The 14,622-nt window shown below is 42.2% G+C and overlaps 1 protein-coding gene across 8 annotated transcripts in view; it reads right to left on the bottom strand.

Moving 5' to 3' along the window:
• Positions 1-235: 235 nt before the first annotated feature.
• Positions 236-14,622, bottom strand: part of TMCC1 (transmembrane and coiled-coil domain family 1) — a 106,458-nt gene continuing 92,071 nt past the window's right edge. For 7 of the 8 annotated variants that reach the window (XM_033141122.1, XM_033141121.1, XM_033141123.1 and 4 more), the window contains 3 exons: positions 8,722-9,653; positions 2,560-2,695; positions 236-865 (listed from right to left, as the gene is read on the bottom strand). In XM_033141122.1, coding sequence (XP_032997013.1) covers positions 551-865; positions 2,560-2,695; positions 8,722-9,653 — 1,383 coding nt within the window. In that variant the 3' untranslated portion in view covers positions 236-550. Of the gene's footprint in view, positions 866-2,559; positions 2,696-8,721; positions 9,654-10,633; positions 10,759-14,622 lie in introns of those variants that run through there. The other variant, XM_033141126.1, reaches the window with a different exon arrangement.

Here is a 14,622-nt window from a genome sequence, read left to right as displayed (position 1 = left end):
ACCCAGCAACGGATCCAGGGACTTCCATGCATTGCACTGGTCTTCCATTAGAGAAAGCCACCCTGAAGCTATACATTCGGACATGGAATGTGGTCAGGTTTCACAGTAGCATTATGGGATCGTCACGGTGTCACTGTGCACTAGATTAATCTTTATTACGCTTTATGTAACTGTCTTCTTCTCTCCCCCAACAGGTTTAGTACAGTAGTTCACCATAATTTAAATTGCCCATTGGTGTGCTCCAAATTGGTGTTTTATTTTTGTACACTTAAGGAAACTTAAAGATTTGCATCCAAAGAGAAACCATGCTACATAAAAAGTATCCAGGATTTTTTTTTTTTTTTTTGCCAAAAAGAGCTCTTGAATAAAATCTAAAAAATACTATTGCCAATGTGTCTCATAGAGAGAAAATGTTATTTAAACTGTAAACAAATTCACACTCTGACACTTTAAAACTTCAGCAGAGGAAGGAGTGGCTGATTAAGCTTTGCCATGCTCACTTGCCAGAGCAAACCGGAGTGGGTAGGGCAACAGCCAGCTCTTCTCGACATCATCTAGGGGGCGAAAAGAACCGTTCCAAGTAGCCAGTGATGGCGTCCCAGTGCTTCCACAAAAAGGCAACGAAGACCACTATAAATAAAGTGCTGAACGTCCTGCTGCGAGTTTTCATGAGGGGGACAACACAGTTGGCCACGGTGGAGACAAAGACCAACAGAACGGCCATGACAGCCAAGAGGATGTTAATTAGTTTGCCCAGGAGGTTTCTGGCAGTGGCATTTTCAAGACCTTCCAACTGGACAACTTGCTGATGTTGCTGCTGCAGTTCCATCTTTGAGATTCTGGTTTGACACGCCTCCAATGCCTCCTGTTGAGAGTAAGAGAATGGATCAGTAACTGCACAACACCTTATATCATGCATATGGTATACATGTTGGTTTCATCCAAAAATGGGGAAGGGAGAGAGGCTGGCCTTGTTCTGTATTTCTTCCTACTCAAATGGATCAAAGACCGCAGTGGGTTCCTGGACACATTTGGTTGGAATCATGCCAGTCTGCTGACAGTGGGATCAGGTGCCAAGGACATGGATGAATAACTGGTTTTGCATATCCTCAGTCTAAATAAAGTTTGGGAGCTCAATACCTCAGGCATTCCTGCAGCCTTACTCACACTGCACAGGATATGAGTAACACTTGTTGGATTCATGTCCTGTAGCAAAAATTCCCTTCGTGCTGCAGAGTGCATACAGGTGCTTCACAATGCAAACAAGCAGATCCAACCACCATGCAAGTTGCTTATTGCATTTACAACAGTACTTTCACAAGCCTTAGCAGCATGATAGATTCAGCCTCAGCAACAGTAGATGACAGCGAATCCTAAGTGTTTACCATTTCATGCTTTCATATCACAGGCCACTGTTATAAACAGTGCAACTTTTGGATTGAATGAAGAGACATAGCTCTTCAGGAAAGGTAGACTAATGCTAGTTCCCAGCTCAATTTCAGCTACCTGCCTGAACACCCCCCCCCCACATCCCAGCATGAATACTTGTGTCTCATACCCCTCACCAACAATGGTGGCAGTTTATAATATAAGTGCTCCAGACACTGATGTTTAATTTATGCTGAAGTAGCAACACTACAGCTGGTGAAAATTGTTAATTATGGTGATTATTATTACCATTTTTATTACTATTCTAATTACCAGTGAACCAGAAGGGGCTGAATGCACCTCTCTAATTTAAAATCAACAACCCAAACCTACACATCTGGACAGTTTATGTGGCAGAATTTTGAACACTGTTTCCCTCAGCTGGAATAACAACAACAACCCTGTAAGGGATTACTTTGGCTTTATAACTTGGGTGAATGTGAAACAAGTAATAAAGCATTTCACTGTGGTCAGGCAATGGCTTGGGTACTTGGTGTTTATTCTGCAGCTGCAACTCTCCAAGTTCAACTTTTCAGACTTCTGAATTTCAAATACTTGATATACCCAGACCAAAAACTTTCCCCTTAAAACACATCCTTATTTGGGAAAGAAAAACAGAATAGGTTGCTTCCTGAAAGGCCTGAGAGGATATACAAAGCCAGCTACTGTTTTTAATTCAACATTTGTACAGATAGGATTCAAATTAGTGACAGACACATCCTGCCATCAGCTAACTGGGAAAAATACTATAAAAAACCTCTTATGCTTCACAGTGCAGCATTTTGGCCCAAACACACATGGAAAAACTTTATTATAGCTTCCCTCAAATATGGAGGCAAACTCTCATTTGAAATTTTGAGAAGGAGAAAGTCTTATTATATGATGGGTGGGAAATTCATTTTTACCAGAAATTTGTTAAGATTACTGCAGATGGTTAACTGGCTCCTGTTAACAAAGACTCCTGCAATAAAAACTGCAGTAAAAACAATGAGATAAATGTAATTCAGAATACAGGGCACAAAATCTGATTCCACCATTAATGGAAATTAAAGCGGAAACTGAACCAGCTCAATAGTTAAGAAAAAATATAACCAGTTGACCATTTTCAATTTGCTTGTCACTTTCACCAACCTGGATGTCTCTGGCTCGTTCATAAGACTGATAAGCTATTTTTTCCTCCATGCTGGCCAATTCCTGCTTTAAATTAAGGATCTCGTTCTGGTGGAGCTCAGTCAGGTCATTCAGCTGCTCTTCTAGCCGTTCACATCTAGAACAGAGAAATATGGCCATCAAACATATTTTTAAAGTATCTATCTTACATTTCTTTGCAAACTCAGGCTCAAAGAGACGACCAACCATTTTGAAAATCAGAGTTGGTGGCAGTGCTGGATTTAGGGCGGTGCAGGCGGTTCCCCCAAACAGGGCACTGAGCTGAGGGGGTGCAAAATTTAGGCCTCGCTCAGGGCGCCATATTACCAAAGACTGGTGGATTCAATGTGATGGCAGGAAACTCAATACATATTCCCACACTCCTGTAGGTCTTAAAGTGCTCTAAGACAGTAAAACTGAGATTTTCACTGCTAAGCAGCTAAATCTACCTCATTTGAAAGTCCTGTAGATTCTGCATGTTTTATGGACTTTTTAAAATGCAGCTTTAAACTTATAAAGAAAAGCAGGGTTTAAATTTCAAAACAAATTAAATATAGGAAAGTGTATCCTGGAATTCAAGGGTTTCGATTTTCTTTCTGTAGTTCCACATCAGGCTTTAAATTTACTGCTGTTCACATGCCGCACGTGAGCATAATGACACGTGGGAAAAGCATAACTAGGTAACCTTGCACAACTATAATAATGTACATTCAAAAGGAACCCTGGGTTGCCTCATCAACTGTACTCTTGCTCTGACAGGGCTATTTAACATTCTTAAACTCTAATCAGATTCTAGAGAAGTCTGCCCTTCGTGATTGTTTTGAGGCTGCTGCAAAACATTATACAAAACATTATGGACAGCCTGTGGGCCACGAATCACACCAACGTTACAGCATATATCGGTGGGCTTTCTATAGCCTTCTAAGCATAAACCTAAAGGCACCCAGTATAATGAACTCAAATAAGGGCATCTCAAATTGTAGGAAGGGCCACAGAGGTGTCCAAACATGTTTGCATGACAAGGGCCTTTTCTTGTTTCTGGGGCTGGTTTCTTCTTCATGACAGCACACTGTTGCTGTTATGCTGCCCCTTTAAGAGAAAGCCCCTCCCCTCTATGCAAATACATGCTGCCTAGGTATGTATACTAAAATGGAGGTAAAAAATACATGTCCAGAGTTAGCAACTGGTGTGATATTCTTATATTTGAAATTATAAAGGGGGTTGAGGGAGGGAATAGTACTTAAAAGGGAGCATTAGTTGACAAGTGGATCCCAAAAGGTTGAGTAGTTTTATATGTAGTTTTCACTGGAGAACATATTCACTGGCTTACAAGGGAACACTCTGCCATATTGCCTTGGCAGTGGAGAAAGGTTGATTCTGCTCAACATCCTTGAAACATTCAGAGGGTCCAGGGGCAGAATTTGGATTGGGTGAAGCATACAAAAAAACAAACAAAAAAACCACACTCTTTCCAAGCCAAGTATCTCCCACCTCAATTAACTCTCTGGGTGATAGCTTCAGGACAAAGGAAGGATGATTTTGCTTAACGTCTGTGCATCACAGGTGTTTTCACAGAGCAAGCGAGTATAAAGGATAGAAGGAAAATCTGGATCAGACAAAATGACACTAAAAAACAAAATTTGGCACAGAGTCCATCTTCCCACCATAGCTTGCAAGACAACCTTAAGGAGGCTGGCACCTTGTAATCTCTGGATGTGGCAGAGCCTCCTTACTCTTTTCCTGCCCAGAAATGTCTTCTGTTCAGAAATGTCTTCTGGACAGAAACTAGCCATGCTTGCCTGCCTTTTGCCAATTAAACCACATTGTTACCTTCTCCTACTAGTGATATTCTTCAACAGCAGAGAAATGGGCACATGTACAATCTTCATTAGGGAGATTTGGGGAGGTATTTGCAGAAAAGACAGGGGTTAGTCCAACCTGTCAGTATTTTTCTGTAAAGACAGCAAGCCTCTACCTTGAGTTGAAACGCTCAATGACCCTACAGCACCCTTACGAGCATGCAGGCACTGAAGCTTACTAATATATAGTGATATTTTGGGTTTATTGTGTCCTATATTATGAGATTATTGTGTTTTTGGAAACACTGCAGTCCAAGTACCAAAGGGATCAGTTATAAATGCCAATATGACATTTTTTTTATTTCCTGCAATTTTCGGCTCTCTCCAAGGCCTTTTGTATCAGAGGGCAAAGAATAATACCAAATATGTAGCATGCTACCATGCTATCAAAACATTCCTTTATTTGTAGTGCCTCACTCAGGGAATTTTCTTCCTAAGAAGCTTGCCTGGGGCCTGCATTAATGTCTTTTTGGTGCCAGTTACAGCCCATTTTATTTTCCCATGCTTTGAATTTGCTGAGATACTTTAATCCTTCTCTTGTATTGATTGTTTGATAATATATTTGTTTTTTCTGCCTTGGATATACCTGTTGAAGGGCAATATCTATTCATTAAATAAAGAAACTGAAGGTATATGTTCTGAGCACTGTAATGTTATTCAGAGCTGCAATCCCATACACATTTAAGTTCTTTTGAGCTCAATGGGGCTTACTGCTGAGTAGGTAATGCATGTGCTGCAACTCCCTTAACATTCTGAATTTTAACTGTCATTTTTGCAGTACTCTGGGTGCTTACTGCCTGGGTTCCACAGCATACGTAGATATTTGCCCATGATTTAATACTTGAGGGCAATTTTAATTTGCTGCAGTGCAAAGACGACTTGCTGCCTCTGAAAGGGTGCCCAATTTTATCTTTAATGATGAGACATCCAATGCTCCCTTTAGATGTCACAGCACTGCTATGGGAAGCTCCTGCACCACTGCTTTAACATCTATAGGACAGCCAAGACATAAATTGATTGGAATGTGCCAAAACAATTTTTTAAAGCTGCTTGTTTTGATCTAGCAGTAAGAGGTATCAAACTCAGCATTTCACTTGAATTGTAGAATGTGGAGTTGGAAGGGACCACGAGGGTCATCTAGTCCAACCCCCCCTGTAAAACAGGAATCATTTTGCTCAACTTGTGGCTCGAACCCATGACCCTGAGATTAAGAGTCTCATGCTCTTACTGATTGAGCTAGACACCTTCTGTTTTGAAGTAGCAAATGCACACCTTTGTGTATGTATATATATATATGTGTGTGTGTGTGTGTGTGTGTGTGTGTGGTACAGGATGTGCCTGTAGATTTTGTGGTAAGCATAAGTACCCACTGTTCTAAAGCTCCATATAATGTGCATCCCTTTTTACATCATGATTTTAAATTGAGACTATAAGAGAAGTCTCCAAAACAAAGTTCTGCATATTACAAGCCAGCAAAGCACTAAATGACTGGTCTCAAGGCTATCTTGGTAGACAAGAATTAAACAGCAACAGAATGGGGATCAAAGGGATTAAACTTGTAAAAACTGAAATACAAATGCAGCACAACACACTAATTGAGCTTCTCAGATGATCCCATGAAGACTGGCAGTCTGTGAGTGAACCGAGTGCATCTAAGCTACCTAAAGTCATTTTTCGCTCTGTAAAGAAAGCTTCAGGCATAAACTGTAACAAGAGAGACTCGGTAGAAACTGATGATAGCACATAAAGTCCTGTTTTATCAAGTAAACATCAGCTATATTCTGAAAGCTATTAAGCAACAGGCTATTTTGGAGTTTGGTCTCGCTGATAAAGGATCAATTGCAAAAAAAAACAGACAGAGCTGGATTACCAAAGAGGGAAGTAAAAGGAGTGGCTAATCAGTCTGGACTATGAGGCCACATCAACTGCCCAATGGACAGGAGGCACAGCTTCTGCCAAGGCTTCTGATAACTTCTGACACTACAGCACAGGGCAGAAGTGAGTTGCAGAAATCATACTGTCATCAAAAAATGCTGGGTGGGTGGAATGGGAGGGGGGAATCAGAAGATGAGACGGCTCTAGCAGCACCAAGTTTCAGCAAACAAAGGCAACTACAATGCCATCAGCAAGAAGGCAGGCTGGACAAACAGGGAATGACAAACAAATTAGATGCAATGCCAACTACTCTAATTAGAGCAGGAATCACTAACACGGTGTCCCCTAGAGATCACAGGACTCTAATTCCCATCAGCCCCAGCTAGCATGACCAACGGCCAGGAAACTGCAGTCCAACCATCTATGAAGGTTACCACACTGGCTACCGCTGCATTAGAGAAATAAAATTTGGTACAGGAAACTGAACCCTTTGGTGTAACCCTCTGACTTTCATGCTGGGGTCATTTTTAACCACAAGAATGGAGAAATGCCTGCCTTGAACTCCCATACTGGTTCTACCTATGGCCTTCAGCAAACTACCATATACTTTCTTGGCATCAGTTATCACCGAGGGCAAGGGAGAGCCCCATCTTTCAGGTGTCTTAAAGTGGATTTTACTAATCCCTCAGCATGGAACCTTACACAGTAAAAAGGGCAATGAGAGTTAACGAATAAATCTTTTGACGCAATGCTCTTTGTTTTATCTTCAGTGCTATAATGGCAGTAAGAGCTACAAAAGCTGCCAGAAAGGGAACTTCCACACTACTGAGGGGAAGGAGGGAGAGGGAAGACAGCATGATTTTAGCTTTATAGTAAAGGAATGAAATTAACCTCCTTTCCGTTAGGAAACATAACTATTTATATAAGCAACTTTTCCTTATAAACAGAGTAGAGGGTGGCAGCCAGGCATCTGCCAAAACTCTGTGTCTAGCTATAGAATCTTCCTGACCGAGGGGCTCTGCACACACAGAGAACTCAGACATGTGACTGACATAGGAAGTTGCCTTATACAGAGTCAGACTATCTAGCTCAGTATTGACTGGCAGTGGGTCAGACTGGGGTCTCTCCCAGTCATATCCCGAGATGCTGGGGGCTGAAGCTGGGAACTTCTGCATGTAAAAGAGGTGCTCTACCAGTAAGCCTAGGTCCTTACCATTTTATGGCGCATAGGAGGCAACATATATTTGACAAGTGTACTTTTTTCCTCCTTGCAGCTTAATGCTACAGATATCAACTAAAAACGGAACTAGTTTAACACATAATAACATAAAGAATAGCAGAGAGGGGTTGGAGATCTTGCAGCATTCTCGGCATTAGAAAATTACAATTTTCAAGGTTTCGTAGTTGGGGGCTATGGTGCTTAAACCAGTTTAATAAATTTGGTGTAGATGTACCTTACAACAACCAAATGCAATGTGAGTGTTTAAAAATCATGAATACATTACTTCACCCTAGGGGAAAAAAGAGTCTAGTCATAGTAACATCTGAAAAAACTGATCTAGGAAAAGGCCACAGCTAGTGGAAGAGAACACAGATTGCATGCAGGAAACTGTGGCTTTAATTAGTAGCAATACTAGTTAAAATCACCTTAAGTAGCAGGATTAGGAAAGACTTGAGATCCTATGAGCCACTTCTGGGAACAGGTAACAATGGCCTAATGAGTGTATACCAAGATGTCTAAAAGCTAGTTTCATGTGATACAGAAGGGTGATGAGGAAGAACTCTTGGGACAAGGCTGTTATTTTGCAATCAGTTGAACATCTCTATCTTGATTGCTTAAGGATAGTGATATTTTAACACTATCCTTAAACCCAATGAAGCAGAAATAACCTCAAAGTTACAAATACAGTCATACCTCAGGTTATGGCTGCTTCAGGTTGTGCGATTTCGGGTTGTGCACCGCGCCAAACCCGGAAGTAACGGAACAGGTTATTTCCGGGTTTTGCAGAGTAAAGCTTTGGCCTTTAATTCCCCCCCCCCCCCAGCCATAGAACATTCTTGCTCCTTCCACCCTCTCCCTCTATGTAGATCATCGGAAAAGGTTGTGCTCAAAAATCCCTCATCCTGATGGATGAAGATTTTGGGATGGGCAGGGAACTGTAGTGTAGGGGTACTTTGGTTTCCAAAACTGGGACAGACACTCAGAATGCATGTGCTGTGAAAAGTAGCAAGCTGAAAGAGGTGAAGGTCTGGAAGAAGAAACCTGCACATGTAGAAGGGGACAATTGTGTATGTATATATTACGGATGGTGCCTGATACTTGTGAGATTGTTAGCGCTGAATGAATGCATGCATCTAGGTGTGCCTTAACATCAGTAGTATCAGTGAAAGGTTAGACTGAAATTCTCACCGGTATCTTTCTTCCTGCAGAGCCTGCATTATCAAGGAATAATCCCTCTGATAGTGAACCTTAAGGTTCTCAAAAGATTCCTCCAGTCGTCCTTGCATCTCTCTGATTTCTTGAATCTCATGCAGTATTGCATCAAACCCTGAGCTCTGCATATCCAGAGTGTTCGTTTTGGAGCTTGGTGCTCCCACAGGGATCCCTGTGGTGCTGTTGGCCCCCACAGAGCCTGATGTGGCACTGGAGCAATCGTCCTCGCTGCCATATTTTGGGCTTGACTGAAAATTATGAACACCTAGAGTTTTCCCCCCAGTCCCATCTTCTTGACCTTCTTCCAAGGAGTCCTTCAGATTAGCAATATTGTCTGCACTCCCAAACCTGTTCCTAATGAGTGAGGCAATCTCCCGGGGTTTGGAGACGACAGCTCCTGCTGCCGAATGGGTTGCTTGGGAGAAACTGGAAAGTCCACCTTTAACACTGTCTACCACTCCTTCGCTGAAGCCAGTGACCTTTGCTCCCACATCTTTCAGCCCCTGGTGCATATCCCTCAATACATCTTTGGGCTGTCGAGGGATACCATTCTGCTCGATCTCTCGCAGCTTCCGATGGTAGTGCTCTAGCTTCTTCTGCAACTGGAGGATTGTCTGGGCTGACTTCTGGTTCTTCTTTTCAAATACCTGCTTGATGCGGGCACTCTGCTGCTTGTCTGCATTATTGGCCAGTTTTAGGTATTCTGCCACATTGTCATCCCGAGCTGTTTGCTCTATTTTGATCTGCTCAGTCAGCTTCAGTATTTTTTGCTGAAGGTGGGTGATGGCCACTTTTGTGCGCTGAGGATCTGGCGTTCCATCAATGGAATCTGCGTTGATGCTGCACTCTGTGCTTGAGGCCACTGCACTGGATGTTTGTGCTAGACTGCTTACATCTAATCGCTCGATCTGGGGAAAGAATAAGAAAGTGAACATTACAAACTGCTTTAATACCATGCAGCCTCCACTCAAAATGCACTTTGCTTCATTTATGAAGCAAAAATATACTTATTATTATTATGATTATCTTGTTTCTTTAGGTATTATTCTTCAATATTCAGGTGAAACCTCTAAATCAGTGAGAAGAATACCAGCAAGCCTCTCCAGTTTTTGGAAAACTTAAAAGGATGAGGTCAAGAAATTTCATCCAGATGCTAGCTTCAATAAAGTGAAGAGCAAAGGAGTTAACTGTGCTGGGTCATATGTATTATCCTGTACAACAGAGAGAGTAATGTGATACTTCCAAAAGCTCTATATTTCCAGCACACACAGCAAGCACAGTAATAGTATGTATAGCAAATAAACCTATTTACTTAATTCAGTCTCTTATTTTGTGACTGTGTGTTCGTGCTTCCTTTCCACATACGCTCCTGGCCCAGGATCCCAATCTGTTGGTATATACTGTTGTAAACCACTTTGTGAAACTTTGTTTGAAAAGCAGCCTATAATTAAAAAAAAAAAGTTGGAATGTGGGGGCCACACACCCCAGTACAGGAGTATGCTTGTGTAAATGGCTGAATAAGTGAGCATCCGAAGTAAGGTTCATTCAACACTAGGAGGTATCAATATCATGACTGTATCTAAACTTCCAGGATGATTTACCTTCGTTCTCATGTACCCACCCGAGTCTGAAATCTACATCAATTTACTGAGAGCACAAAAACTCCATAGCAGCCAGAGATGCTGAAACTCTTCCAAAGAAAATATACTGGTATGTAGCCAAGCCTTAAAAATGTCTACAATGGGAACAGTCACATGAAAATGAAATTAGCATATAACTTTCTCAACATATTGACTACTCTTAATAAGTAAACCCTCAATAAAAACTTAACTACAATCTTTTTTTTCTTTTTAACGGCAAAGAAAGGATCCCCCTTTCTCTAACCTACCTTGGCTTTTCTGAGCCGCAATAGCTGTTCCCAGTGCATGACTTGAACAAAGGAGCAACATGCCTACAATAGCTCTGCTGAAAGCTATTCTACACTCACTCGCTGCATGCAGTAAAATGCAGTCTTAAGGAAGGTGGCTTAATACAGAAACCAATGAATCATTTAATTACTCAGCAGCTCCTCCCCAAACAGGGAAGGCATTAGTTCATGAAAAAAACCAGGATGACATCATGTGAGCTGTGGACTCTTAACACACAGGCGCTCTCTCTGTCTTTCTTTCTTTCTTTTAAAGCAGTCCAGAGAAAACAAAGGAAGCTGTAAAGACTTGCCAGCAGATGAAACATGATTCCGCCCTACCTAGCACACATAGTTGAGAACCCATGCAAAGGGTGAGTTGGAGCCAAAAGGTGTCATCTGAGGTGGAAAGCACCCAAGGAGGAACGGGCAATCTTTAAACCACACCAACCTTCACAGTATGTTCTGCCAATGGAGCAAGTTAAGCTATTTAAAGAAAATGAAGAATAGAATGGTTTAAGAGTGACTTGACCCAGTATTAAAATAAATTCAAGTAGTGTAGACAATGAAAGCACTATAGGATTTTTTTTTGGGGGGGGGCAGTATTAGTAATCACCTCTTTAAAAATGGAAGGAAGTTAAATATGTACACATTTATGTAGCACAACTCTGAGGGGTCACAACCCTTAACTACTGACCGCATGTCCCATTAGCAGCAATCACCAGGGGGTGATGTAGGTAGGAAGAATAAACTGCACTATGCCTACTATAGATAAAGGCTGTCCAAGTGCTATAGATAAGGCTTAAATTGAGATGTACCAAAATATAGTTTATAATGATAACTGAATTGGAAGTAGTTTAAGGCACTGTCTTGGGCAAGGCTCATCTACAAACACACACAAACCTACTACAAAGAGTACTGTGCAGTTCTGAAACATTTACACTTCTATGGAAAAACTGGACACAGAAAGCATGGAACATACCCATGGAAGACGTATGGAATGGTGGCAATCTGTCCATGCTATACTCTAGTATAGCACACACTTGCTCCTGAACCTTGAATTTTCTTTGCAGTTTGCAGACTTGACATAGCAAGCCACTTTCGTTTTACATGTACCGGTAGCTTCTGTGTGTGCCATTGGACTTTTCTCTTTTTAATGCCCTCTTCTGTTAAATCTTTGGCTGTGAAGCTGAAATCAATTTTAAAAAAATCTTTAGACCAGGTGACACTAGGAACCTTAGTCAGTCCTTTAACTGAAACTCTCAGCTAGTGAGTAAATATTAACCCTACTTTTTGACAAAACTGAATTGTTTCCTGAAAGTGGAGCTCTCCCAGTGTAAACAGTTTTATTGCTCAGGATAAGCAATGAATGACCTCAGTTCCTCAACTGAGCACATGGCACACTAGACACTAGGCACACTTACAAGGGTTACACATATACACAAAAATAATATATAGTGAAACCCTTGGAGCCTTTACGTGGCTAGCAGGTGAGGGCAAAAGAGAGAACATACCCAGCAGACAGCTTGTAACCCCAAGCCGATGTGGAGTGAAGAGAGCTTTTAAGCTCTCTGCCTTGCTTGGAACCAGCCTGCCTTCAACTGCATATTGTTGAAATTGTGTAAGTCAAATGTGCTTCAAGATGAGGGATTACTGCAAAGTACTTGGCTAGAGACATATTATTCTCTGCCGTTGCTCCTGGACTGGGGTGGTGATAGTGGAGTAAAACAGGTGGGATCTGATTTGAATAGTGAGCCACCAGTCACTGATCCCAAATGCACACACATATATACATGGGATTCAACATGCAAAGAATAAAGCTGGGTTTAAAAGGGTTTTAGATAGCCATTGATAGTCTTGTCCTCAGTAACTATTGTCATGCTACAATGGCCATGTATCAGAGGTGGTACCCCACTCAATTTCAGTTGCTAGGGAGCATGTGGGGAATGTCCATGTCCCTGCATGCATCTGGTTCCCATAGGCCAAAGGTTTTCAACCTTTTTGGGTTCACGGCTCCCTTGACAAACTACATTCTTTCTGTGGCACCCTTGTGACGATCAGGAGCCCAGTTATGTCACCCCTTGCCTGCAAAGCTGGCAGCCCCTCACCCCCTTTTGAACACCCGCCCTTGTGGAGTGTTCCCTCAGCCTCCTCTCTTCTACCCTCTCCTTGGGAGTCCTCTGGGCAGCTGCAGCTGCCACCACTGGTATCTGAGCTGCTCCTCTGCCCCAAAGAGAAGTACCTTCTCACACTGCCCCACAGGGGCCTGGGAAGCACCCCCTGGCCAGTCCCAGAGGCACTATTTGCCTGGGGAGCTTGTAGCCAGAGCTGCTGCCACAAACATCTGTGCAAGCCTTTGGGAGGCAGAGATGCAATAGGGCATCAGAGGAAGGGAGGGAAGGAAAGAGGGACAGAGGCCAGTGTTGCCCATGGTACCCCTGACCATGATTCAGGGTACCCCAGGATGCCATGGAACACTGGTTGAAAATCACTGCCATAGGCATCTGGTTGACCACTGTGGCTACAGGATGCAGGAGTATGTGGCCCTTTGGTGTGATCCAGCAGGGCTTATGATCTTAAGCAGCTTTTTGTCTGAATCACTTATTTCAGAAGGTGTGTTTGAAATTCCCCATGAGAAGTAGCAATTGACACTATAATTAGTCTGAAAATGTGCTACTCCTTACAGTTTCGTTTTTTTCAGAAACTGTGCAGAGAGTGGCAAACAAGAAAATGAAGTTTCTATGTGCATGTGCACCTGTTGCCCCATCTATACAAATAGCAAGTGCTTTCGGATATCAGAAAACTGGGTCAAGAGCAGTGCTGTGTCTTTATCCAGGGAGTTACTGCCTTGGGTTGATGTCATAGTGTATGGCTATATAGTAAGTTGTATTGCCAAACTTGGCTCTTAATCACTAGCTAATAACTATTTACGTTGAACTTACCAGTTGTTTTTCATTTTACAGCTTTGATAATTGGAAGTTCATTCAAATAACCCTTATTTCAACTACCGGTATAGGGCAGGTTTCGGAGACAAGTGAGGGAAGGTGAAGGAGGTATTCTGACTCTGTTGAACTCCAAAAAGGTGTCATCTGGCATGTGATAAGCTTTGACTTTTAAAACAGGGATCCAAAAAAAAAGACATCCACATTCCAAATCTAGTTGAATGAGTTTACTGATTGTTAAAGAGGATGCCCTACTTCTTCCAGTCAGTGTGATTTTCTCTCTGGAATTTTGAGGACAGCCCTGCTTGAAGATCTTAATAGGCAGCCACATCGCACAAGGAGGGAGGAAAAGTCTTTGAACCATGCAGGTATTATCCTATGTAGGGCTTTAGTAGTCAATAAGCACATTGAATTGGGCGTGGACACAAACTGACAATCAGTGTAAACACTATAATGTAGGTTGTAGATGGTCTTACACACATAGCCTTATCAGTTACATTCTGCATCACTTGAATTTTCTGGACCATTTTCTAGGGCAGCCCTTGAGGAACACAGCTTTGAACATGTGTTACCATGCAACAGTGGCAAACCAAGTTTAAGGAATCTCTGGCCCACATGGCTAGTTATGCCCATAAGATCCTCACCATTTTGCTTCACAAGGCATTTTGGCCAAGTCACCTCTACCTGCCCTACAACTGACACCAGATATATGCAGGCAAAGACCTGGCTCAAGCCAATAGGGAGTTTGCAGGCACACCTACGAAGCCCCAATGATCAGCTGATTATTTCAACCTGCAAAGCACTCCACAAGAACCAACTATCTGCTGATCACTGATATTTTGCCTGCAGAGTTTGATTTCAGGTGGGCAAAATAGGGTCACCTCACATCATTGTGACATCAGGCTCCACCAACCTGCCAAACATGGTTCACAGGGCTTGGAGAAAATAATAATCTGGATTACTGGCCAGAAACAATACAGACTAAAAGGCATCCCTGATTAACTGAGCAGCACACTTAAAAAAAAAATGTTT

Source organism: Lacerta agilis, chromosome 2 (genome assembly GCF_009819535.1).
Source record: "Lacerta agilis isolate rLacAgi1 chromosome 2, rLacAgi1.pri, whole genome shotgun sequence".
NCBI classification, from domain to species: Eukaryota; Metazoa; Chordata; class Lepidosauria; order Squamata; family Lacertidae; genus Lacerta; species Lacerta agilis.
Note: the sequence above shows the minus strand (reverse complement) of the source record. Positions and strands in the feature narration are given on the sequence as shown.